Source organism: Trachemys scripta, chromosome 2, assembly GCF_013100865.1.
Source record: "Trachemys scripta elegans isolate TJP31775 chromosome 2, CAS_Tse_1.0, whole genome shotgun sequence".
Classification (NCBI taxonomy): domain Eukaryota; kingdom Metazoa; phylum Chordata; order Testudines; family Emydidae; genus Trachemys; species Trachemys scripta.
Genome location: NC_048299.1, coordinates 248,662,198 through 248,688,348, shown reverse-complemented (window position 1 = coordinate 248,688,348; position 26,151 = coordinate 248,662,198). Strand labels below are relative to the sequence as shown.

The 26,151-nt window shown below is 42.0% G+C and overlaps 1 protein-coding gene across 1 annotated transcript in view; it reads left to right on the top strand.

Moving 5' to 3' along the window:
• The first annotated feature begins 4,991 nt into the window (after window positions 1-4,991).
• Window positions 4,992-26,151, top strand: part of DPYS (dihydropyrimidinase) — a 44,866-nt gene continuing 23,706 nt past the window's right edge. The window contains exons 1-4 of the mRNA XM_034763462.1: window positions 4,992-5,578; window positions 18,254-18,412; window positions 21,283-21,462; window positions 22,971-23,160. Coding sequence (XP_034619353.1) covers window positions 5,318-5,578; window positions 18,254-18,412; window positions 21,283-21,462; window positions 22,971-23,160 — 790 coding nt within the window. The 5' untranslated portion in view covers window positions 4,992-5,317. The remainder of the gene's footprint in view (window positions 5,579-18,253; window positions 18,413-21,282; window positions 21,463-22,970; window positions 23,161-26,151) is intronic.

Below are 26,151 nucleotides of genomic sequence, written 5' to 3'. Positions count from 1 at the left end.
CCTTTCTGTTTAAGATGTAAATCTAGTGATGGTGTATCTGCATGAAGGATTGGGGTTCTTTTCTGAGTAGATCTTGAGAATCTGAATCTGAATCTGTAATAAGTCTTGTTTTCAAATTCAGGTATAGGAGAGATTGTCATGTGTCCAATAATCATATGTACTTTGGGCTTAAAACAAGTTTGGAGTTGTGACCACACACCTAATTTGAGTATAATAAAAATCTTTGTGATTAGTTACTATACAATTTTGTGCCTCTCCATTGTAGGTCACCAGCACCATGGGAGATTTCAATTCGGTTAGTTGCACCGGACATAATACCTATGTCATGTTGACTTTCACTAGGTTCTCTTGGTACCCTTCCACCTGGCCACATAGTAGGGTTGTTACCTCAAACACAGCGTGACTTTCCATGTTTGGGTGTCTTGATACACCACAAGCGGAGGTACTTTGTCATTCCTCGTAAATGTCTTCTAGGTGACATGTGGCGTGGACAGCAGCTTTTTGATCAAATACATGCTTATCTGGGTCAAACATGGGTAATGACAGTGCAAATGAAACATAAGGATTTTGAGATGCCACATGTTTTACTTAAATAATATGTCATGAGTAGGAGGTAGTGTCACAGATCCTAGGTTTCTAATTGCACCAAACACTTTTGACACTTAGTCTGACTTTTGGATCTCTCTCCTGCATTTCTTTAAATTCAGTTTGGACGGTATCAATTTAAAATATGTCTATCCTTAATCAACTGTGGAACATTTCCTAATTCTAAGAATTGTGTTACTAGTAGCATTTACCACAAATTCATCATATGCCAATTTCCTTTCACATATATTGATTTCTTCCCTGATCAGTATTGTCCTATTAACTTGGCTGAGTTGGACATATATAGAGCATGAATGTAGAAGACATAATGAAGATAGCATGGCAGGAGAGGGCGGTAGGAAAGAGAGATCCTGAGTAAAGCGGAGGAAGCAATGGAATCAAAGAAGATGGTAAGCAGGTGGACCTTAGTGCTGCTTTTGGGCAGATTAAGATGTCAGATGCTTGATCCAACTCCAGATGACGGGATAAGGGGAAGGAGTACTGGTGATGGTGCCACTCTAGGAGTCCCTGTTATGGACCATGATCTAATTGTGTCTAGGTACTGTAAAAACACAGGGGAAAAAAGTCAGGTCCTGCCCCGAAGAGCTTACGGTCTAAATATAAACCAAGAGCTAACAGGTGGATGCAGACAGATGGAGTACAAGCAAACAGACTGTATTGGTCAGCATGAGAGGCAGTGATCTCAGCCTCTCAAGTTTGTTTGTTTGTTTTTGTTGTTGTTGTTGTAGGTCTCACAGCAAAGTAGAGTTTTTGAGGAGGAATTTGTTTTGTGGATGTGAAGAAACTTGCAAGTGTGAGGAGCTGCATGGGAGAAAGCACAGAGATGCTTGCTTGAGAATTGAACAAATGGGCGATGAAGGCTGATGTGGGCTGATTTGAAGCAGGGGTCAACTTTTCAATACTGTGACTGAGAGAATAGAATGGGGATAGGGCCTTGAAAGAACATGAGTAGCTTATGTTTGAAATGATAGAGAAGAGAGAGTCAGTGAAAGGATGCAAAGAGAGGGGGTGACATGGTCAAAGTAATGGACTAGGAAAAATATCTTAGCCATTCAGAATGCTGCTGCAATCAGTGGAACAAGATTGCATTTGTCAAGGCCAGCGAGAAAGATGTTGCAGTAGCCAACATGTGAGATTATGAGAACCTGGACAAGAATTCTAGGTCTGTTGACGGATAGGAAAGGCTGTATCTTAGAGCTGTTGTGCAGAAAAAGTCTGCAATACTTACACATAGTCTGGACGTGAAGACCTAGAGAAGTCTTAATTGAAGATAACACCCAGGTTACAGCCTGAGTGGCAGTGATCAAGAAAGGAGGTCATGGGAAAGGCTTGTGGGGAAGAGTGAGAGTTCTGTTTTTAGCCAGTTTGAGCCTGAGTTGTTGGCTAGGGACACCATCCCTTCCCATCGTGGCTAATAGCCATTGATGGACCTATCCTCCATGAACATATCTAGTTCTATCCAAGGAAATGGATGGGAGTCTAATACTACAGTGGTATAAACAATGATGGGGAGGAAGAGGCAACCCTTTCAGAGGAATTGAAATATGTTGCACCTTAATTTAAAGTGGCTTTGAGGCTGTACTATATTCACTAGATTTATTAAATCCTACAAAACTACATTCTTGCAGTCTCACACTCACGTCTCATAGAAGATTAAGGTTGGAAGAGATCTCAGGAGGTCATCTAGTCCAACCCTCTGCTCAAAGCAGGACCAACCCCAACTAAATCATCCCAGCCAGGGCTTTGTCAAGCCGGGCCTTAAAAACCTCTAAGATTCCACCACCTCCCTAGATAACCCATTCCTTAGACTAGGTTGAATATTGCATGAATATAAACCCATTCCTCAGACTATGTTTGAATGTTGTATAGCAACTGACTCCTTGTTGGTAAAAGATAGATCTAGGTTGGGTTTGCCTTCGCTTTTGAGATCATGCAATTAAGATGGTCTCTAAAACGCATAATCTCTCTGCCTGTTAACATTTCTCTGTATTTGTCATGCAAGAGAGTCTAGGTATAGTTTCCTGAGAATACTTACTTTGTTCCTGACCACAAAACCATTAGTCTGATTCAAGTTAGGCTTTTAAATCTCTCCTTCCATCATGTCTACCTTGTCAATATTTCTGTGGCTCCAGAGAAGTAAAAATGCTAGGGCACAAATTATTTTTACAATCTCTCAAATCACTGAATTATAGTGTAAGAGTGTAGTATGAGCAAACATTGCTCAACAACAAACTCTTTTACGCAGTACAGGGTCAGGTACTGATTATATAATAAAGACAATTTTTAAATTGAGTGAAGGGAAGTTTGGAAAAATCTTTGGGGAAGGATTTTCAAAGGAAGTAGGAGAACAAGTCCCACTGGAAGGCAAAGATGCTTAATAAAAATCCGACCCTAGGAGAAAGACATCAGGAACAGGAGATGATGATGAATTCTCTTCCCAGGGGGTCCAGTGGGAGGTACTTCTATCCTGTGGGGATAATTCAGGCCAATCCAACAAGGTGTTGTTGCACTATGACCATATCAAACATTTACCAAGTTTACGTAAATGTTGCTGGTACAAGATTTTCTTGTTTGTCTGTGTGAACTAAATAATTGGAGAGAGCTTCGATATCTGCCAGCAATATATTTAGCTCCAAGGGTAAAACTTTCAAAAGCACCTAAGTGACTTAGGCACTTAAACGTGTGCCTCATTGAAAGCCAGTGGGATTTAGATTCTTTTCTTCATCCTGCAGGCACCATGCTACAGTCCTCTGAGGCAGTAGAGATCAGATCAAATCCCTTTCTAACTGGCAGACAGGTTGTCTGGGCCCGGTGGAACTGGCATGAAGGACTTACCACATCTGCAGTGCTCCCACTCTTTGTCGGGGCTCAGCTTATTAGCTATTATAAATGTGGGTTGTTGGTTCAAGGTGCATTATTCTATTTGTCAATCACCTCTGCACTTCTCATTGATAACTGAAAAATAATTCTCAGTGGTTTAAGTTCTTAGCTAGTTACCTTGACATCCTAGGAAACCTATTAGCAGGAAAGGGTAATTGTGTTATGTGTTAAAATGATCCAAGTGTTCTAATGTGTGCTTTGTAAACCGCTATTTTACAAGGTCGTCTTTGCTTCCTCACTGGCCAAACTCCCTTTATTTTTCTTGTTGGACAGATATTTACAAATAACGCAGACATTTTTCAGTCTTTAATTTCATTCCCCTTCCTCTTTTAGGACCTGATTCTGTGAGGTGTTAACCATCCTCCACCTCCAGCATGAAGCTGTAACTTTCTCCTTTCCTCACTAGTTTTATGCCTTCCTAAACAAGCCGTTCACATTTTGAATCCAGGAGAATGGAACTCCTTCCGTTTAAGTGATGTCCTCCATTGGAAGCTGCCATTCCAAAAGGGGAGAAGAGGAGGACTCCTGACTGCCCTGCCCCCAGTGAAAGTCTCCCACACGTGGCAAGTACCTTGGGGGAAGAATGGCAAGGGGGCAGCTTGGTACCACTTTGCCACTTCCTGATCTTTTTGCGGGACAAGAAAGATGGGTTTAGAGTGGGGAGGTGGGGAAGCAGGCCTCCTTCAGGCAATATTGAGAGAGGGGCCCTCCACCATCCAGACAGCTCTGTGTGGGCTTTCCTCAGTCAAGCAGAAAACCTTTAGATAGCTACTCCACCATCCAAGCAGTAGTCCTTGTATGGGGGTGAAAGAGTTTTCCCAGAGCATAGGGATTTGTGAGGTTGAAGGCCTTCCCCCATGCCCACCAAGAAATGGGCTATGTGGGACTGCCAGTCCCCCGTGACCCTATAGGGAATGAGGAGGTCCCTTCGTAAAGAGGAGCAACAAGAGCAAGTTAGGTTTGGAAGGGAGCCCTGTGCAGTGGTGAGGTGATCTTAATTGTTACTTTGCCTGGGGCCCAGGTTTGCCTTAATCCAGCCAAAGCCTACCATGTGGGTGGGAGTGAAGCCTGCACTGCTGCTGCTTGTGCTGTCCCTGATCTGAGTAAAGACAGACTCCAGAGCCATCACCCCAGCACTAAACACTAGCTTTTTAAAGAGCTCAGCTCCCATTTAGACAGCAAAGTAAGTGGCCAGGTTTGCAAAATAGCTCAGCATGTTGTACACTGCTCACTTCTGAAAATCTGGCTATAAGCATCATAGATGGAGCATCAGGGCTCAGCACTCTTGAAAATGTGCCCCTTATTAGTTGCCTAAACACGAGCTGAGCTATTCTGAAACTGTGGCCCCACAGTCACTATTTTAATATTTTAAAAGAAATTGGTGAAACCCCTGCTTTCTCTGACCGTTCAGAGTAGTGATCACCAGATATTACATGCTGAACTGGGGGCAGTGGGAGGAGTTAGTGGTGCAGGAGGAGAGTCCTCTGATAGAGATATAAATACCAGTATGTCACTTATATTTGGGAGCCACATGTAAATAACTTGACATGCTGAGGGAAGCAGACTGGTGAGGGAGAGTGGGCAGCAAAGCACCTTTCAGGAAGAACTGCTGGGATCAGTTTTAGAGGAACCACCAGGAATCTCTCTGCTGCATTCCAAAGGAATGTATGCCTAGTGTTCTCGTTCTCCCAGTCTGTATTCCTGCTGGGGCTCTATTCCTACAGAAGAGAAGCCTGAGCCTGGTGCCTAACAGAGCCACAGCTTCTCCTGCTGTTCTCAGAACTCAGGCTCCACTGCTGGGCAGATTTGCGAGGAGCCTGCAACAAAAGCCATGGCTCCCCTACAGCAGAGGATTTTGATCAAAGGGGGGAGAGTGGTGAATGATGACTACTCGCAGCTGGCTGATGTGTACATGGAGGATGGAATAGTGCGGGCAGTGGGACCACACCTGCAGCTTGGGGCACCTGCTGGGCTCCGAGTTATAGATGCTTGCAACAGGCTGGTGCTGCCTGGGGGGATTGATCCCCACACACACATGCAGTTCCCCTTCATGGGCACCCAATCCAAAGATGACTTCTACCAGGGAACAAAGGTAAATCAATCTGTCTGTCTTGTCTTTACCAGGAGGAAAATTCATTACCACCTATTCAGCTCTCTTGCTCTAGGAGAGAAGTCATCTCCTGAACACCTTGTCTCCCTTTTTAGAGGGTTAGCACAGGAAGGAGGAGGGTTTTCTCTTCCATGTTTTACTACCTCTGTCTCTCTCTACCGAGGAAGGTCCAGTTTGGATCCAGTTTATAGCTGCCTGCGATGTCCTCATTTTCCTTAGTTCTGTGCTTGGGTTCTGTTCGCTTCACCTTTGCAAGCCAGGTAAATTACATGAGCAGCTCTAGTGTTGTGAAGTATTTGTACATGTTAGAATTTATTGAAATTAGTGAATCAATTTAATTCCTTATGTAACTTGCTGCTATCATGCCCTGGAGACTGAAGTTCTCTGTCCCCAGAGCAGCTACAGCACTGAAGCTGCTCACCATTCCTCACTGTGCCCTGCCAGTAAATTTGGCCCATCACCAGCCTCCACTGGAGTCAAACTGATGTCCCAGAACTGAGTCTGTATCCCATTACCAGTCCCCTGAACCATCCAGTCCTCTAAAGGCAGAATTGCTGTTTGTAGAAAAGAGAACACATTTGTGTACCCTCATAAGAAGGACTGGGTTAAATTAAGTCTAGGTTAAATTCATTGTAAAATATATCCAGTAATTGAAATAAGTTAAATTAAACTTTAGTTCTGTTATGTAGTGATGTCATGCAATAACCATACAATTATGATTTAAGGCATTTTATTATCTGTGATCACAGATTAGATTTACCTGATTTTTAAACATAGATCAGATATTCATTTCCTGCCGACCCCATGTTTTCATCACAGAGCAGAGTTAAAGTTCTTTGGGTGTCTTAACTATGCATTTACATACTTTAACCTATTTGGATTTCTTTTATGTTTAACCTTAACTCTGAATTTGAGTTTGTAATGTTTGTTTTTTGGGATAATTACAACAGTCTTGTAATGAGTGTTACCCTTAAGTTATCAATATACACTGGAGTTAATATTGAGAGGACAGCATATTGTATAGGGATCCTTACATTGCATGTTTCATCATTATTAGAGTGCTTTTTCTTAACATGCACCAAGGCCATTGCCAATTGTTAAAATAGATGGATTTTAAATGTATTGCAAAGCGCTCAATAAAGAATGATTTTTGCAAAGCGATTTTCTAGCATAGTAAAGTAACTTGTATGTCAAACATGTCATGTTTCCTGTTTTAAGGTAGATTTAGAACATAGTTTTAAAAGACACTAAAATATTTGATCTCCATATTCATTAATATTTATTAAGGTTGACAACTGAAAGAGCATTTTAAACTTAATCATGGGCGTTTTTCAAAATCCAAGCTCTGTGATGGGTAGCTGGTAGATATGAGAGAATAATTAGCAATGAATCTATTATATGAATTTCAGACTATATATTTGTAAACTGTCTAGGAGCTGATTACATTTTTCTCAAAACCATCATTATACAAATAATTTCCAGAAATAACTCTTGGTTTGTAAATTGTTCAATGAGCAGCTTTTTGGGTGTACTGGGTATTAGAAATTGAAAATTCAAGTTGTTTTCCTGGGACATATGAATCTCATGGCATGTTTCTGTTAACTGATTGGACAAGCAAAACTCTTCAAATCAGGTTTATGCTCTAAATATTCATGTTAATATATACAACATTCGCTCTCTGTGAATATTCTCCAAAACTTATGGCTTGCTGTTACAACAAATATTCCTGCCCATAAATTTGTTCACCACAATATACTCTGAATGGGTGAAATTTTAGGTGTGAATAAAAAGCTCAGGGTTGAGGTTCAGGCTTCATCTGTGGGAAACCTAGATCATGCTGGCTGGCAGAAGGAAACACTTTGAAGAGCTAGCAAAGACTATGACCTTGTTCCAGTTGAGGGCATCTGTCTTTTATTCATCAATGAGTCACCCAAACTTTGGTACCTGGTAGATTCAACTCAACTTATGGATAACAACTAAACCAAAAACACCTTTACCAATCTATGGATGGCTAAGTGATTATGCCTTTTCCTGTCAAATGAGGATCGGGTTATGGGGATTTATGCTCTTCTTCCCCTCCAGAGTAGAGGGCTATACCTGAGGCTGCCCTTGAAGTTCAATGGTTATTTTATGCAGCTGTTCACTTGCTAATGAAGCAAGCCATACATTTCTAGGTTTTAAGTCCAGAAGGGACCATGAGATCATCTAGTCTGAGCTCCTGAATAGCGTACAACTTCATCCCATTATCCCTTTATTGAGCCCAATAAACCTGCATTTGACTCCCTTCCAAAAAATCTTTATTTTAAGACTTCAAGGGATGGAGAATCCACCACTTGTCTTGCAAGTTTGTTCCAATTGTTAATCACCCTCACCGTTAAAATAAATAAATTTGTGCCTTATTTCTCATATGAATTTGTCCAGGTTTAACTTCCAAGTCAGTGAATCTTCTTGTGCCTTTCTCCGTTAGATTAAAGAGCCCTTTAATACCTGGTATTTTTTCCTGTGTTTATGCACTGTAATCAAATCATATCTTGATCCTTTTGATAAATTAAATAGATTGAGCCCCTTAAGTCTCTCGCTGTCAGACATTCTCTCCAGCCTCAGAATCTTTTTTGGCTCCTCACTGCACACCCTCCAATTTTTCAACATCCTTTTTAAAATGTGGACACCAGAACTCTATGCAGCATTCTAGTATCAGTCTCTGCCCTATGCAGAGGTAAAATCACTTCTCTCTATACATTCTAGCATCACATTAGCCCCTTTTTGCCACAATATCGCAGTAAGAGCTCCTGGTTCCGTTTTTTGTCCAATATGTCTCCTAAATCCTTTCCAGAGTAAGTGGTTTTCCAAGAGCTAGTCCCCCACTCTGCAGTCATGGCCTGCATTCTTTGTTGCTAGATGCGACTTTTTTTTTATGAGCCCAGCTTATCAAGAGAACCAGATTGTTCTATATAACTGTCCTGTCCTCATCATTATTCACAACTCTCCCAAGCTTTATCAGCCCTGATTTTATATTTACCTCTAGATCATTGCCAAAAATATTGAATAGCATTGTGCCTAAAGTCAGTCCCTGAAGAACCCATTAGAAATACCCCCATTCGATGATGATTCCCCATAGACCATTACTTTTTGAGATCTGTCAGTTAGACGGTTCTTAATCCATTAACAATTTATTGACATTGGATAGTGATAACAAAAATACACCACACAAATGTTCCACTGATGATACAAATGACCTGTTCAGTCAAACATCCAAGTCATATAGTTACATAGTGATTGAAATACTGACAGTATGTGAACAGATGAAGTGCACAGGCTCAGGCAGCCAAGAGGGCTGAAGCACATTTAAGGCTATAAAGGCCAGACAAGCAGTCAACAGAGAGAGAGAGAGATCAGGTGCTCTGAGAGGACCTGGAAGCAGCTGAGAAGCGCATTAAAATTCTTGTGTTAGTTGCTTATGCCCATACACAGTAGATCGGATAAAAAGAACGGTCAGTCCTTCTGCCTTAGCATAATCTGATCACTAGCTGGATCAAGAAAAACTTCCCCCTATGCTAGAATATGCGCAGTTTGCCAATTGCATAATACATTTCATTTGGTTTTACTTCCTTTTAAGCATCTTGAATAGGCTACTCTTAGAAATGGGATGGTGGAACCCATGGATCTGTATTAGCTGCAGGAAACAGGACTGCTTGGTTGACTACCCAGAAAAGGGTTGAACCTTTGTCTATCTTTTTGACATGATTATCTGTGACCAGAGAGTACTCTAAAAGAGCACTCATGTTCTTAAGAGAGCCTCCTTTTAAAATGGACACAGAAATCTTTATAATGGTGATCCTGTTTACTTCTGCCTTGATCGCATTAGGAACATGGGAATTGCCAGTCTGGATTAGACTGTATACCCATCTAATCCAGTGTAGGTTCAGTGCTAGCCATTTAGCAAATATCACTCTGTAGTTTCCCCCATTTTATCAACTGACAGAGCAGCCTTGAATTCCTAAATCTTAATCTTAAACCTAAATCTTAAATCAGAGAAATCATGATTTCCTGAGTGAGTTAACTTGGGAAGCTCTGTTATGAAACTGTTATAATTGATCATTATGGAAACTTTGGCAGTGGGATTGGTATTGCACTGTTTGTGCTAGGTAACTTGGAAAGGTTAATGCATGTTACCTAATTTTTCTAGGAAGTTTACTTTGGGCCTGAACTTTCCTCTATTATTCATGTGAACAAGTGTTGAAAGAATGAGTCCTACTGCATGTCTATAACTGATTCATGCAGTGGTATTTATTCAGATTATAATCAATAGTAAAAGATGCTGTCTCTGGAATAAACCAAATAAATTACTTATTTTGTCAGTATAACTATTTCACATAAAAAATGAAAAATAAAACTTGGCTCTAAATGTCTATTTAAATGTACTACAATAGGCACAAGACATTATTTCAGTAGAACAAACCTGTGTTGCTAAGAAACATGAAAACTCTCTAGATGTATAAAGTCTAGCAACTTCTCTGGACATAGACATATAAAAGGTGCTACACAGTTAACTCTGATTGCACACTATGTTTTAGGGTTTTTTTAAACTTGGCTTGATTTCAAAATCAATATGGAAAGCTTTGTTAAGTACTAGAGGCACAATCACATACTACTGGACAAAATGCTCTCTTCTTTGAGTAGCCTCTACACCTAATTGTAAGTGTTTACCGGATCAGGACATAAGACTGTGACATCAGCAATAACTCAGCCATCGTCCAACTGGCTTTACGTCATTTGCATGCCACATTTCTATTTGTTCTAATGCTGTAAAATTATCCCCTACTGTAATATGTTGTATTTCATAATCTAACAGCTGTGAAATATACAGTAATGCTCTGAAAGCTACATAATAATAATAAGTATCAGAGGGGTAGCCGTGTTAGTCTGAATCTGTAAAAAGCAACAGAGGGTCCTGTGGCACCTTTGAGACTAACAGAAGTATTGGGAGCATAAGCTTTCGTGAGTAAGAACCTCACTTCTTCAGATGCATCAGTGATCTACAACCCATCCTGGACAATGATCCCTCACTTTCACAGACTTTGGGAGGCAGGCCAGTCCTCGCCCACAGACAACCTGCCACCTTAAGCATATTCTCACCAGCAACCACGCACCGCGCCATGACAACTCTAACTCAGGAACCAACCCATGCAACAAACCTCGATGCCAACTCTGCCCACATATCTACACCAGCAACACCATCACAGGACCTAACCAGATCAGCTACAACATCACCGGCTCATTCACCTGCACGTCCACCAATGTTATATATGCCATCATATGCCAGCAATGCCCCTCTGATATGTACATTGGCCGAACTGGACAGTCACTACGCAAGAGGATAAATGGACACAAGTCAGATATCAGGAATGGCAATACACAAAAACCTGTAGGAGAACACTTCAACCCCCCTAGCCACACAATAGCAGATGTAAAGGTAGCCATCTTACAGCAAAAAAACTTCAGGACCAGACTCCAAAGAGAAACTGCTGAGCTCCAGTTCATTTGCAAATTTGACACCATCAGATCAGGATTAAACAAAGACTGTGAATGGCTATCCAACTACAGAAGCAGTTTCTCCTCCCTTTGTGTTCACACCTCAACTGCTAGCAGAGCACCTCACCCTCCCTGATTGAACTAACCTCGTTATCTCCACACTGATTTATACCTGCCTCTGGAGATTTCCATTACTTGCATCTGAAGAAGTGAGGTTCTTACTCACGAAAGCTTATGCTCCCAATACTTCTGTTAGTCTCAAAGGTGCCACAGGACCCTCTGTTGCATAATAATAACAATAATTAATAATATGGTAGGTGCTGTAAAAACACATAACAAAAAGATTGACCTTGCCCCATGCAACTTGCATACAATTTTTTTCACTAGCTGTCAGTGGTACTTTTGTTATATAGTGAGATATACTATTACTTTACTTCTGTTTTTTAAGGATTCATGACTTTTCTTTTAATGAAATGTGTAAAAGTTACTGAATTCTAAGAATAAGATAATATGCTTAGATAGGCTTCAAAACTTAGAACAAGACAGGGTCCTACAGAAGTACCCATGTGATCATGGAATTGCAGGCCATGTTTAAAGCATGTGCACAAGCAGGCAGAGTGGAGAATGCTCATGCAACAATTTTGGCATTTCCTGAATGCCTCACATTGCAACCATGAGATACTTTTGACATTAGTTTTGAATAGAATATATCCTATTTACATACCTTATTTTGCATGTCTTTTTATAAGAGGCTCTCAACAGCACTTAAATATTAATTTTCCTAGCCTCTCTGCATGCTAGAGCAGTATTGTTATCCTCATTTTAGAGACAGGAAAACTGGGGCACAGAGAGCGAGAGTGACTTGCCAATCTTCCCCACACAGTAAGTATGTAGCAGAGATGGAAACAGAATCAAGTTTCTTGACCCTGAACCACTGCTTCACTCCAGGATCAAATACAGCAAGAATAAATGTTTGATTGTACAACAACATTTAAATATTGTGGTACATTGTTCAGCGTTATATAAGGATAAATTGCAATTGTTCATTTTAAATAATTGTGGGGCAGAGTGGTTAGATTGGTGGTGGTGGTGCCACCCAACATAACATTTTTAGCCCAGCAGTAACCACCCATAGAGTCATTTTCTTTCTCTCTGGCCCAAAGTATTTTATTCAAAGTGCTATAGTTCCAACAGGAGAGATTGAGCAACACACCCTAGAATATGCTATTGACTGGTGGTTAGGGCGCTCACCTAGGAGTGCAGAGACTTGGGTTTAAGTCCCTGTTCCAGAGCAGGGATTTGAATTAATGTCTTTCACATCACAGGTGAGTTCCCTCACCACTGCTAAAGGTCATAAGGGGATTCTTTTGGAATCTAGCCCTTCATTTCCTTTGCTCAAAAATTAAACAAAACATTTCAGGTCAAACAAAATGTTTTTCTTTGTTTACCCAAAATGAATTTTTTCCAACTTTTTTGAGACTGAAAATTTCAAACAACTGTGACTTCGGTCCTGGTCAACCCAAATTTATTTTAGATTTTTTTGGAACTGTCAGGAAACTGAAAAATCTGTTATTTGCACAGCTCTAGTCCATGATTATCTTCCCTTTCTTTATGTTTAGATGGAATGGAAAGATCCCACATGTATGATAGAGGTTTATCAAATCACAAATGGTGTCATAAAAGTAAACAGTGGAGTATTATTTTCCCTTTTACACAATACAAAAACCAGATCATGAAAATAATAGGCAACAGGTTTAATAAAAACAAGGGGAAGTACTTTTTTACACTGCACAATTAACCTGTGGGACGCAGTGCTATGGAATGATGTGATGGCCAAAGATATAACTGGGTTCAAAAAAGACCTGGATAAGTTCATGGATGATACCTCCCTCAATAGCTGTTAGCCAATGTTGACCTCTGACCTTGTTTCCTGTTTTTTTTTTCTTGTTTCAAAGCTTGCTGTAATAGAAGATGATATAAGGGTATAATATTAACAGGTATGCATTGCTTGCTAGTTTGGAACACGCATAAGGTGAATGTAAGTAACTGGGTTAGTAAGCTTAAGGGCCTGCTGTATTAGTTTGAGGACTTGTAAGAGTAGTTATGCTAAGGGCTGAGCCTGGGCAGGAGGTTGGGGTGCAAGCACTGGGAAGCAGTTTGGGTGCTGGAGGGGGCTGAGGGAGGGAGTTGGGGTGTAGGAGGGGGTGGAGGGTGCAGTCTCCAGGAGGGGGCTCAGAGCTAGGGCAGTGGATTGGGGTGAGGGAGCGGTTGTGGGCTCTGGGAGGGTGTTTGGATGCAGGAGGGGGCTCAGGGCTGGGGCAGGAGGCTGGCATGTGGGAGAAGGTGAAGGGTGCGGGCTCTTGCTGGGCGGTGCTTACTTTGGGTCAGCAGGGCTAAGGCAGGCTCCCTGCCTGCCCGCGCCACTCCCGGAAGTGGCCAGCATGTCCCTGTGGCCCCTGGGAGGGGCAGGGGTCTCCACGTGCTGCCCGCACCGCAAGCACTGACTCCAGAGCTCCCATTGGCTGGGAACTGCATCCAATAGGAGCTGTGAGAGTGGAGCCTGCTGTAATCCTGCTGCTGCCCAAGGTAAGCAGGGCCAGAAGCACCACTCCCAGAAACGGCCAGCATGCCCATGCAGTCCAAGGGGGGGCTCCGCCTGGTGCCCTTGCCTGCAGGCACCGCCCCCGCAGTTCCCATTGGCCACAGTTCCTGCTCCCCACCATGGACCCCTAGTAACTAGATAGATCATATTTACTCATAGAATTAAGAAATATGTGATGTAGGTCCTATAGAAAAGGAGACATAGAAAACTTTGTAAGAGAAACTGCTGTGTAGCCCAATTTGGGGAAGAACCTGTTTTAATGGATAAAATATAAGAGGGATCATCAATAAACAGTATAGCAGTGTGAATATACAGTGTCTTAATTTGTCAGGACTACACCAAGATGGTCAGGGATGGAACCCTATGCTTGGGGTGACCCAAAACCTCTATCATAACCTGGGAGTGGAAGACAGGTGGATCACTCCATAATTGCCCTCACCCAAAGCTCTGGTACGGGCCACTGTTGGAGACAGGATACTTGGCAAGATGGACCTTTTTTTTTTTGCTTCTCTTGTAACATGGGATTCCAGTAAGGAAAATACAAAAAACTGTTGCCCTAAGGCATCATTAAGCACATACTTTAGCAAGAAGGATCACAGGGCCACATTTGTATCAAAATCATTGTGAAATGTAGTGTAAATGATTAGCTAGGGGATTGAATTTTGTCATCCTAGTTTAATAAATAAAAGCACTGCATATCTGTAGTTGCAGATGTCAAGGAAAAAAAGATAGGCAGACAGGGTAAGGAGGTGGAAATATCTATTTTTAAAAAATGCTTAACAACAAGGTTTTATTGTATTTTGTGTTGAGATGGGCTGTTTTTGTTTCAAAATAAAATCTCACTATAAACGTTCAAAAGTCTCCTGACTGCTCTTTTAAGAGCATTGCTTTGAAATCCACAAAGAGAAACAGAAAAACTGTTGTGGCCAGGGCCGGCTCTGCTTTTTTGCCGCCCCAAGCAAAAAAGCCTCCCGCTGCCTCCGGCCCCCGGCGGGGAGCGCAGCAGGAGAGGGCGCCGAGCCCGGCCGCGGCCCCGCTCTCCCCAACCGGCCGGAGCATCGCCCCCCTCCAGGTGCTGCCCCAAGCATCTGCTTGGTCGGCTGGTGCCTGGAGCCAGCCCTGGTTATGGCAAAAAAAATTCCAATTCTGGCATCCAGATAGTGGTAGGTAGAATATTAAATTGTTTTGGGAAACAAAGAAGGGACTGTGAGGTTGAAAGAAGAAATAGCTCATGGTAAATTCTGGTGGCTTCAGCAAACAGGTTTAGGAAAGGAGAAGACTCAGTAACAGGCTGAGTGAGATGGAAGTAGGAAAAGGGTATTGCAATGTTAATGTGAACCCCAGTGAATTTTGATCTGACTTCGGCTTAACAGCTGTGCAAAGGGATACTATTCAGAGGAGGAGAGCTTCTGGCTGATCAAACTAAATAATAAGAGCATTGACAGGCTGGAGCAGATTGGTGCTTTATTAGTCCAGTATCCTATTTCTCACAGTGACCTACTACAAGATGCTTCAAAGAAAACCCCACAGTGGACAATTAATGAATAATACTCCTTAGAAGGCAAGTTCCTTCCTAACTCCATGCAGATAGTGGTTGATTTATGTCTGAAGTGTGAGTGTTTGTGTCCCCACCAAAAAAAGTTTTTTTTTTCATGTAAAAAGATATTTCCATGTAACTATCTAATCCTTTCTGGAATACAACCATGCTTTTGCAGTTGATATCTTGTGGCAATGAGTTCCAGAGGTTAAATGTGGACTGTTGAAAAATATGTTTCCTGTATCAATCCTAAATTTGTTGTGAGTGAATGTTTCATTATTTGTGCACTATATATTAGAGGATAAATAAGAACACCTGATTTGTTTTCCCAGCACCTCATGTCCATCTTAGTCTTTCCCTATCTAAAATAAATGGTCCCAGTCTTTTCAATCTTTTTGTACACAGGAGCCTTTCCTAATTATTTTTGTTGCCCCTCTCTGAATCCCTTCTATTTCTGCTGTCTTTTTTAGATAGGGTGACCAAAACTGAACCTAGTATTCCAGGTGGGGCTGTACCACTGATTTATATAAAAAGCATTATAATTGCTGTTTTGAACAGAGGTTTCTGTTGAATTGCCCACATTGAGATGGAAGTCTTTTACTGACTGGTTACAGTTACGGAAGAACCCAGCAATGTGTTTCTTCCAGTCTGCATTACTCTACATTCCTCAACATTGAATTTCGTTTGCCATTGTGAAGCCCATCACCTACCTTTTATTAGGTCTTTCTGAGGTCCCTCACAGTCCTCTCTAGTAATGACTTACCTAGCTAACTGTGCGTCATCTGTGAGTTTTTTGCCACTTGCCTGGGTTATCCCCTCTTTCAATTGATAAATACATTTAAAAAATACTTTTTAAAGTAATTTTGGTGTCCCACAAGGCTCAGGTTTTTAAACTGATGCTGTTCTATATTGGAGGTACCATAATTCAAAGGCATCCTTTCTGCCTCCATTGTTATTCTGCTGATATTTGGATTTATTTTGCCAACTCATCAGACCCTAGAAAAGCATATCCACTTTGATTTGTGTGCCTACGGTGGTTCTGGCACTTTTCTCCCTGTTTCATGTACCAGCTGGTTAGAGACGTTCAATGATGCAGGAATGCTGCAGACTCTCAAATCTTTAGTGCAGTTTGGGGCCTGTGTAACTATCTAGTTTGTTTAGTCTTAGTTTCCTGTGTTCCTTCTGAATGCCTGGTTGGGACCTCAGTCCTCAGCCCTGCTTCATTACTTGGCCCTTTACATCTGTGACACACCTAAGCAGAAAGTTAAAGTCCTACTTGATGGAAATCAGGTAGGTCTCTGCACCATCGCACTCTACATACGATTTCATACAAGATGAGTCTTAAATTGCATATAGATTTTCAATGCACAGACAAAGGTGGGCATAGAGAGGAAATATTGATTTTTGAAGACATACAAGATGTAGCAACATCATGGAGAAGGAAGAGAAGGCCTGGTCTACATTACGAGTTTAGGTCGAATTTAGCAGCATTAAATTGAATTAACCCTGCACCCGTCCACATAACGAAGCCATTTTTGTCGACATAAAGGGCTCTTAAAATCAATTTCTGTACTCCTTCCCGATGAGGGGAGTAGCACTGAAATCGACATTGCCGGTTCGAATTAGGGTTAGTGTGGATGCAATTCGATGGTATTGGCCTCCAGGAGCTATCCCACAGTGCACCATTGTGACCGCTCTGGACAGCAATCTGAACTCGGATGCATTGGCCAGGTAGACAGGAAAAGCCCCCGAACTTTTGAATTTCATTTCCTGTTTCCCCAGCGTGGAGAGCTGATCAGCACAGGTAACCATGCAGAGCTCATCAGCACAGGTGACCATGCGGTCCCAGAATCGCTGTATGGGGAGATGAATCCATGCTATCGGAACTCCGTTCCAAAAGACGGAATCCCAAAACATTTAAAAAAAATCTCCAAGGCCATGATGGACAGACTATAGGCTGAGCAAGTGCAGAATGGTGGTTCACTCTACTTCCCTGTAAGCCAACCGCCCTCCCCTCCCCGCTTTGATCTCTCCTTGCAGAGGCAATAAAGTCAGTGTTGTTTCAAATTCATGCACTCTTTATTACTTCATCACACAAATGGGGGGATAACTGCTAAGGTAGCCCAGGAGGGGTTGGGGAAGAGGGAAGCAATGGGTGGGGTTGTTGTACGGGCACCCCCTAGAATGGCATGCAGCTCATCATTTCTGTGGGAAGTCTGGGGCTCTGACCTGGAGCGGCCGCTTGCATCTGTGGTTCTTTAGTAGGCTTGCCTGATATTCTAGGCAGCACTGAATCTCTATTAGACAAAACTTAAAGAAGAGAATGACCTGGGGAGTCATTCCCATTTTTGTCTAGGTGCCCCCGACCGACCTCACAGAGGCCGGCCAGGAGCACCCATGACAGCAGCAGACGATACAGTATGACTGGTAATCGTCTTTGCTATCTTGCAAAGGCAAGGAGCTGCAGCTGCTGCTGTGTAGCACTGTAGTACCGCGTCTGTCAGCAGCATCCAGTAGACGTACGGTGACAGTGGAAAAAAGGCTGAACGGGCTCCATGCTTGCTGTGCTACGGTGTCTGCTCGGGCAATCCAGGGAAAAGGGCACAAAATGATTATCTGCCGTTGCTTTCACGGAGGGGGGCTTGACTGACAACATTTACCCATAACCGCCTGTGACAAATTTTTGTCCCCATCAGGCATTGGGAGCTCAACCCAGAATTCCAATAGGCAGCGGAGACTGCGGGAACTGTGCGATAGCTACCACAGTGCACCACTCCGAAAGTCAACGCTTACCACGGTTCTATGGATGCACACCACCAAATTAATGTGCTTAGTGTGGACACATGCACTTGACTTTATACAATCTAATCTGTTCCCCAAAATCGACTTCTGTAAAATTGGAGTAATTCCGTAGTGTAGACATACCTGAAGTGAGAGGAACCTTTCATCACCGATGGCTAAATAACTGCAACTCCTGTGATTTCAGGCTGCTCTAGCAGGAGGCACCACTATGATCATCGACTTTGCAATACCTCAGAAAGGCTGTTCCCTTGTTGAAGCCTATGACACATGGAGGAGCTGGGCAGATCCTAAAGTCTGCTGTGATTATGCACTGCATGTGGCAGTTACATACTGGAGCAGCAAGGTAGATACAATAGTGTGACGCTATATTGATTTCTTAATGTTAAGTTGAATTATTCATGACTAGATTTCAGATGTAAAGTGTAACATGCTAACGTAAGTAAAATGTATTAATACTTACCTGTATTTGCAAAGGCCTGCGGTAGCATTGCCTTAGTCTGTGATTTTGTTAGATCTCACAAACTGAACACAACTGGGGCTGTCAATTTCTTAACTGAGAGATCTCCAGGAAAACCCCATTCATTCTTGTGTATACTGGGCCTGACCAAAAGAAGTACTAAGACCCTGATGATCACCTAAAATTTCCATTGATTTCAATGGGACTTTCAGGAATTTTGCATTTCTCAGAACGAGACCCATTCTTTGGGATCATATAGAATGTGAGGTGCTCTATTAATAATGGTATGATACTAATATATGGTTCTTTCCAGTTCTTATTTTTAACTCCCAAAATTACACACTAAGACAGTAGTCCTGTAACACCCAGGGCATGGGATTCTGTGCACTGAGCACTTCATGCATTGGTCACAACTTTGTAATGGTATCAAATAAATTAGCCAGTAAAGCTTAATGCATGAGCTTTAGGACAGTAGAAAATACCATTAATGCTGGCTAAGTGTAAGTTAGTGACATGCCCTGGTTTTATATTTATAATTCCATTCATTTTGTTCTGTAGTCTTGGGCTGCATAAATGCATTTAATTTATCAAGAAAAATGGAAGTCCCTACATTTTTCAGACAGAAAGGGAAAGCTGGGCAAACCAGATGAAGACATGTACATATGTCATGCCCTTTTGGTATGCCACCAGCTCCTCAAGCTCTAGCAGCTACTGCATCCAATTCTAATGTAATGCAACAGAAAACTTGGATTCTTTAGAATTCCTTTACCAAATCCTAGAGTTTAAAGACAAAACAGACCTATTAGTTTCATCTCCACCAACGCCCCGCCCCGCCATACCTAAATGAATATAGCAAGTGTGTTAAATGTTTGACATCTTTGATCCTAGAGTAAATGTTCTAATATCCAGTTCAGAAGTCTCTCTTGGGTCTAATGGATCTCATAGGTTCCCTGGAGTAGACCCACCCAGATGTTAGAGATCATAATTAATGATCATTAATCATCCTCAGAGGATTTCAAAGTAACAATCAGAAGTATTGTATTATCATCTTCATTTTATTGAGCAGTTAACGCTCCAAACCTGCAACTGGATAAATGTGGGCAAATTCCTGCACCTATGCAGAACCCTATGGTTCCACCCACGCAGAGTCAATTGCAGGCTCAGGGTCTAAATGACTTGTCCAAGGTCCCAGGAAGTCTGTGTCAGTTCTGATAATAAAACCCAGGCCTCTGAATTTTCAGCACTGTTCCTTGTCCATGACACTGCCTTACATCACTATATAGAAACAATTTTAGTGGGTGACCAAGACCCAGCAAAGTGATACTGTGATGTGTCTCCTACTAATGACACAGACTGCAATTTATCAGGCATATTCAGGCCCAAATAGGAGTATGCCCTAGAATGGCAAAGGAAAGGCTTCTCAGACTGGCATATGCGCTGGAATAATGGGGGGGGGGGGGTGGCAAGAGGGGCTTCCCAGATGGGCAGGTATTCCGATATTGGAGAGAGAGGCTCCCTAGATTGGGCATATACACTCCTTCCCTCCCCTCCAGTTCCAGGGTCTCTTCCAAATTCTGTAATTTGGCTGTTTTTAATCTAAATATAAATTTTGGCCATCCACAAAACACACAGGGGCTGGGCCCGGAAATCTTCACCTGGTTGCCCTCACACTCCCAAGTTCCCTGGTGGCCTAGCAGCTATTACAGGCTTATGCCTTTAAACCAATACATTTAACAGAGCACACTACATGGGGGTCTTTCTTCCTATTTGCTTCCATCTTGTCAGTCCAGAATCTGCTAACTTCCTAACATGCCTGGGAAGAAGTTGCCTTTAAATCCCAACAGTAAAATTCAACCTGCCCGCAAAACAAATACAAATTAAAAAAGTAAGCTGAAGGTTTTAAGGCACCAGCCTGTGAGAACCCTTTGGTTACCACGGAGAGGTTTGGGGGTTTAGAAGATGCCTCTGGGTCCAGTTAGTACTCAGGGTGGGAAACACAAGGCTATGAAATATGAATCCCTTCCAGCTCCGGGATATACTGTTAGTGATCTGGGCCTTTGAGACTACCGAGCCCAGAGATCCCATGGCTTGGGATCCATGCAAGAGACAAAGGAGGTTTCCATGTAGATGATGATTAGATTTGCTTTTGAGAACTGGAACAAAATATCCCAAATGACTGAATATTACGTAGCCCCCAGGTCACAGCCCTAAACAGCAGAAACCTTTTCCTTATCAGTCATTCCAGATTTGTCCTTACTCTTTGAGTATGCCAGAGGTTAATTCCCAGAAGGGACACAGTTGGTTTAGCATCTGGTCTGAAAGATCTAAACTCCTGGATCAAAACTTGCCCAGACCTACTCCACTCTCTAACCTTTTGAGAGAGAGAAATTGAATATTAATCAGCATATGGTGCAGGGATTTTCCCACAAATTCCAGGTTCTTTGCACCAATTTCTTTGGTAAAAATGTCCAGTCTTTGAAAATCCTTTGTGTATTGGACATCTATATGTGTGTGTATGTAGTTTGCGAAACACTTTGATATAAAAGGAGCTATATAAATTGCCCTGAAACATTTTACTTTCCACGCTTGCTTGGACTGAGTACATTTTTTCTTGATGGGCAAGTAAAATATCATCAGTTTGTTCATTATCCTCATCTCCTCATGGCAGTTTAGCAAGGCTGATAGAAGTGGGAAAGATAACCATTATATTTTTCACAGCTGCATTGTGGGAACTGTTGACATTGTTTTTCTTTCAGGTCAAGGAAGAAATGAGAATTCTTGCTGAAGACAAAGGGGTCAACTCCTTCAAGATGTTTATGGCCTATAAAGATCTGTATATGGTTAAAGATAGTGAACTATATGCAGCTTTTTCCCAGTGTAAGCAAATTGGAGCGATTGCTCAGGTCCATGCAGAGAATGGGGATTTGATTGCAGAGGTAGGTGTTGGATGCAATGATTTAAAATTTGGAAGTCAAAGGTACTGACGTGTCTCCCATTCCCACACTACCAGGCTGCCTTACTGTCTTTACTGTAATGTAGGGAAGTGCTGTTATCCCCATTTTACTTATGGGGAATTGAGGTTAAGTGACTTGCCCAAAGTCTCTGTGCTGGAGCAGGGAATTAAATCCACGTGTCCTGAATGCTACGCTAGTGTTCTAACCACTGGATCCATTTGATTTTGGATAGGTGCTGGATGATGCCAAGTAGCCTACTTAGTGCAAAGTAAATCATCAAATTCTTTTTAGGGCCTGACCCAGACACCTTTGAAATCAACAGGAGTCCTTCTGTTGACTTTGGTGAGCTTTAAACCAGGCCCTTAATGTTTCTGAATTTCTTTTAGGCATGTCAAATAAACAACTGTGCATGAACGTGAAGACGAATGTTGTGTTTATTTATTGTATACGTAGTTTAGCTCCCTTAAGTAGTTAGTGGGTTGTGCTTATCTGCATAAAGTGAAAAGTACTGAGTAGGCCCAGGAATATGTGGTGGGGTGGGAAATGATCCTTCTATAATGAAAGCATTACTGCACAGCTGCCAAGAAGAGTGAGCACAGAAGAGCAGGAGTGAGGTCAGTGGGAGGAACACTTGGCTAAGTGCCTCAGTGGCATGATAAGGATAGTACTTAACTCCAGGTCTCTTCAGACATGGCCATTCCCCGTGCGTGTTTTACCCAGTGCATTTATGAGTAATGGAGCCAGGCACACAGAGGCTCCAGAGTCCACGGGGTGAGCACAAGTCTCAAGGTCCTTGTATCTATATGTAGCTTCTGCTTACTCTAGTGCTGGTGTGTAACTTCTGTGTCTTCACTTAAGCACCACGCTATGACTTAGAGTCCTGCCCATGCTGGCTAGTGTTTTCAGAGTTTCTTCAACTATTCTAGCCAAAGATACTTCAATAGTCTCCAGAGTCCCTCAATAAGGAATGCATTTGTCACTAAACTACAAACCAGTGAGTGTTTGAACACTTGTAACACAATGACAATTATAATACTTCATGCTCATCTAGCCCCTTTTCATCCCTAGACCCCAAAGTACTTTACACAGGTGGTTAAGTATCTTTATAATGTGGGTAAGTATTTGTGCTACTGATTGGTCCGCTCGGGCACGCAGATGTTCAGGGTGAGCTTTTCAAAAGCACCTAAGCATCTTTGAAAGCCAGTGGCACTTGTGCTTCTAAGTCACTTAAGCATTTTTGAAATCACCCCTCTAAATATTGGAGTCTGACCTTTGACTTCAATGGGAGCAGAAGTAGGCCAGTGCTGAGTGCTCCTGAAAATCCCATTCTAAGTGAATTACCCAGTGTCACACAGCAAGTCGGTTGCAGTGTCTGGATTAGAACCCAGATCAGCTGACAGCTCAGTTGGCCAAACCACTGCTGCACTTATATAATTGACACTGCTAATTAAAGTAATGCTAACATATATGTATTCTTGTGTGGTCTGTAGGGTGCAAAGAAGATGTTAGCACTGGGGATAACTGGCCCTGAGGGACATGCACTGTGTCGTCCTGAAGAGGTGGAAGCAGAAGCCACACAGAGAGCAATCACCATAGCAAACTTAGTGAACTGCCCTCTTTATGTAGTTCACGTAATGAGCAAATCTGCAGCGAAGGTGATAGCTAATGCACGAAGAGAAGGTAACTGCCCTACTGCACATTCATGCTTGGTCCAGGGCATGAGAGTAATGGTCATGCTTGTTGAAGGATGGTTTCAGGAAGGTGTCTTAGCTGGCTCCTCAGTTGGGGTACCTGTCAGGGGGCTGAGGGTGGGGATGATAGTTGGGAGATGGGTAGGGGCATTTTAAGCTGCTGCTGGAGGGAGAGAAATACAGTAGCTCCGAGCAGTATATAGAGGTTAAGTGTACTTGTCCTCTGTGTGTTAGACATACACGGTTGCTCACTATGTCATGGCACAGAGATATAAAACTACAGTGAATTTCTGAGTCAGCTGCTACTTTAATAAAAATAAAACAGTTTGCTTAATTGCAAGAGGAAAATCTCTCTAATTCTCACTATCTACTTGATATATGAGGAATTCTGATAGCAGGAAACAGGAGCATTTGAGGGTAGACATTAACTTCATGCTGCCCTTGTGTACAAAAGCTTTAGTCTGGCACTTGCACTGATGTTCTGAATTATTAGTGCACTTGGTTTTTAATCAAGTCGTGGGATGTCACAAACAGGCTGGATAACACCAGTATTTGATAAAGTGCTCACTAATTTTGGGTGCCCAGCTTGAGGCCCCACATCCCAGGTGCATCCTCTCCCCACTGGGATAAAGTGGGGGGAGGGGCGGGGCACTGTCTCCCCTGTCATTTTCTTCACATTTAAACAACATCCAAAAAATGCCTCAAACCAAAACATGAGAGTCAACAGGATGTGAAACTTTTCTAACCTTTTGGATTCACCAAAAATTTTTGAAGGATTTTGGTTTTAGTTTGATCTGAATGAGATTATTTTTCCATATTTTCTGACCTGCCAGCAAACTGAAAAATCAGCTATTCACACAGCTCTAACCATGATGGATTACTAGCCTTTTCAGATCCCACTTGGCTTCCCTCTTGATCCAACTTGATCCATGTATGCCTCAGTTTCCCTGTCTATACATTTTGGATATCGGCCTACCTTGTAGGCTTGGTTAAATTCTTTAAAGTGTTTTGAGATAATGGATGGAAGGTTCCATAGAAGTGCACAGTAATATTGTTACATATAAGATTAAAGTAATGTTTACCCACATCCTGTTTTGAAGTATAGACATACTGGAGATAGCCAATGTATTATGTATTCTAATAAGATTCTGTCTTATTGATTCAAATATGTAAAGGAACCTTTTACCTGTACCCTATTTAGCAGCAGATTATCAATACTGTGCTAAACTAGATTTGTCCACTAGGTGACACTCTTGGTAGTAATGTGGAATCCAACTCGCTGTATGCCTTTGTAAATTCATTCAGTGAAGTGGTGTCAGAATCAAATATAAGAAACTGCAAACTCAGTCAAAATATCCAGGTGAAAGCAGAAATTTTGACAAGCAAATGTAAAGGCCAGATGACAGGAAAAGGTGTTTTGCACTACGCTGTGTCAATACAGAATTCTGTAATGCTGGCAAAACCTGTAACACTTATAAGGTCTCCTTCATGTTATATGTATGTCCTGGAGTCCATGTAGGATTACTGGTGACTAGGCACAAAGAACAAACTGATTGCATTCTGCTTCCTGCTACCCTGGAGAAATCTGGAATTACTTCATTGAGTTGCTCCAGGTTTACATGAGGGAAATGAGGTCTGGCCTACACTTAAGTTTTACCAGAAAAACTTTTACTTCAGTTGGGCGTGTGGGTTTTTTGACTGAAATAGTTTATACCTGTAAAAGCCCCAGTGTGGGTACTGGTATAAAGGTTACTTGTATAGCTTATTCCGCTTCCCCTACAGAATAGCTATACCAATATACAGTAAGCACTTTGTTTCTGGTATAACTGTGTCCATGTTTTATGGGGGTGGGGGGAGTACCACTATAGTTAAAGCACAAAACTTTCTAATGTACATAGGGCCTGAGAGTGGATTTTGACCAATTAAAAAATCCAGCCCCTGGGATTTTTAAAAGATTGATGCAAAAACAACATACCAAAATTGGCCAAATTATAAACAGAATGTCCCTGTAGAGTAAGAAGATTGCTGGACTAAACCTACAGAACAAAGCCCTTGAAGACCATTCCAGCTAAGGTTCAGCTGACAGTCAGATTAGGCTCTGAATTGCAGGTGTGTAAATCTCACTTCTGAAAATGGGATTTAGGCTCTTAAATCACTTACATGCTTCTGAAAATTTTATCCCAATAAATAACATGCAAGGATCAAATCTTCAAGTGTGACATGATTTCAGTTGATGGGTCTCAAGATTATACCTCTCCTTGAACTGCAGAGAGGTTTGACAATAAATCTGAAGCAGGCAGTGCACTTAGTGATAGACCAATTCATGTGGAAGCAGCAGTGCCAGCCCAGCTAAATGTTTAATGAAGAGACAACTAAGAACCACAACTAGTTTCAAACAGAACCGACTTTAAAGTACAGCAAAAGCAGTCAAAATGACCGGAAGGGGCTTGCTTCCTGCTTAGTATTTTTATTAAATACAAGAAAATGTGACAAATGCAAAGGTATTATGGGTCTGATCTGTCACTGCATTACCCCAGTATAGTGTCTATAGGCACAAGCAGGTTGAGCTAATAGAGCCTTCCCTCAGAATGTCCTGGCTTGTTGGTTTAAGGTAGGTTGTAATATTATTTTACCTCTAAATTCAGTGAGTCATGGTCAGAATGAAATGCAAGAAGTAGTAAAATCAGCAAAAATGTCCAAATTTAACCTGGTAAAGCTGCAGCACGCTAGACTCAAGGCCATTACTGAAAATGAATTTGCAGGTTTATGCTCCTTCCCACTCATGGGAGCACCTCGGGTTATGTTCTGATTGCAGAAACTTCATCATGAGTGATGATACATGAGCCAGAAAGAACCAGCTTGACTCATTTATTCCAGTGTGTGCTGGGCTGAGAACTGAAAACATCTATGCACTTGTAAACGCTGAAACTCCGACATGGAACTATTGGCAGACAATCACGGAACCCCACAGTGCCATTTT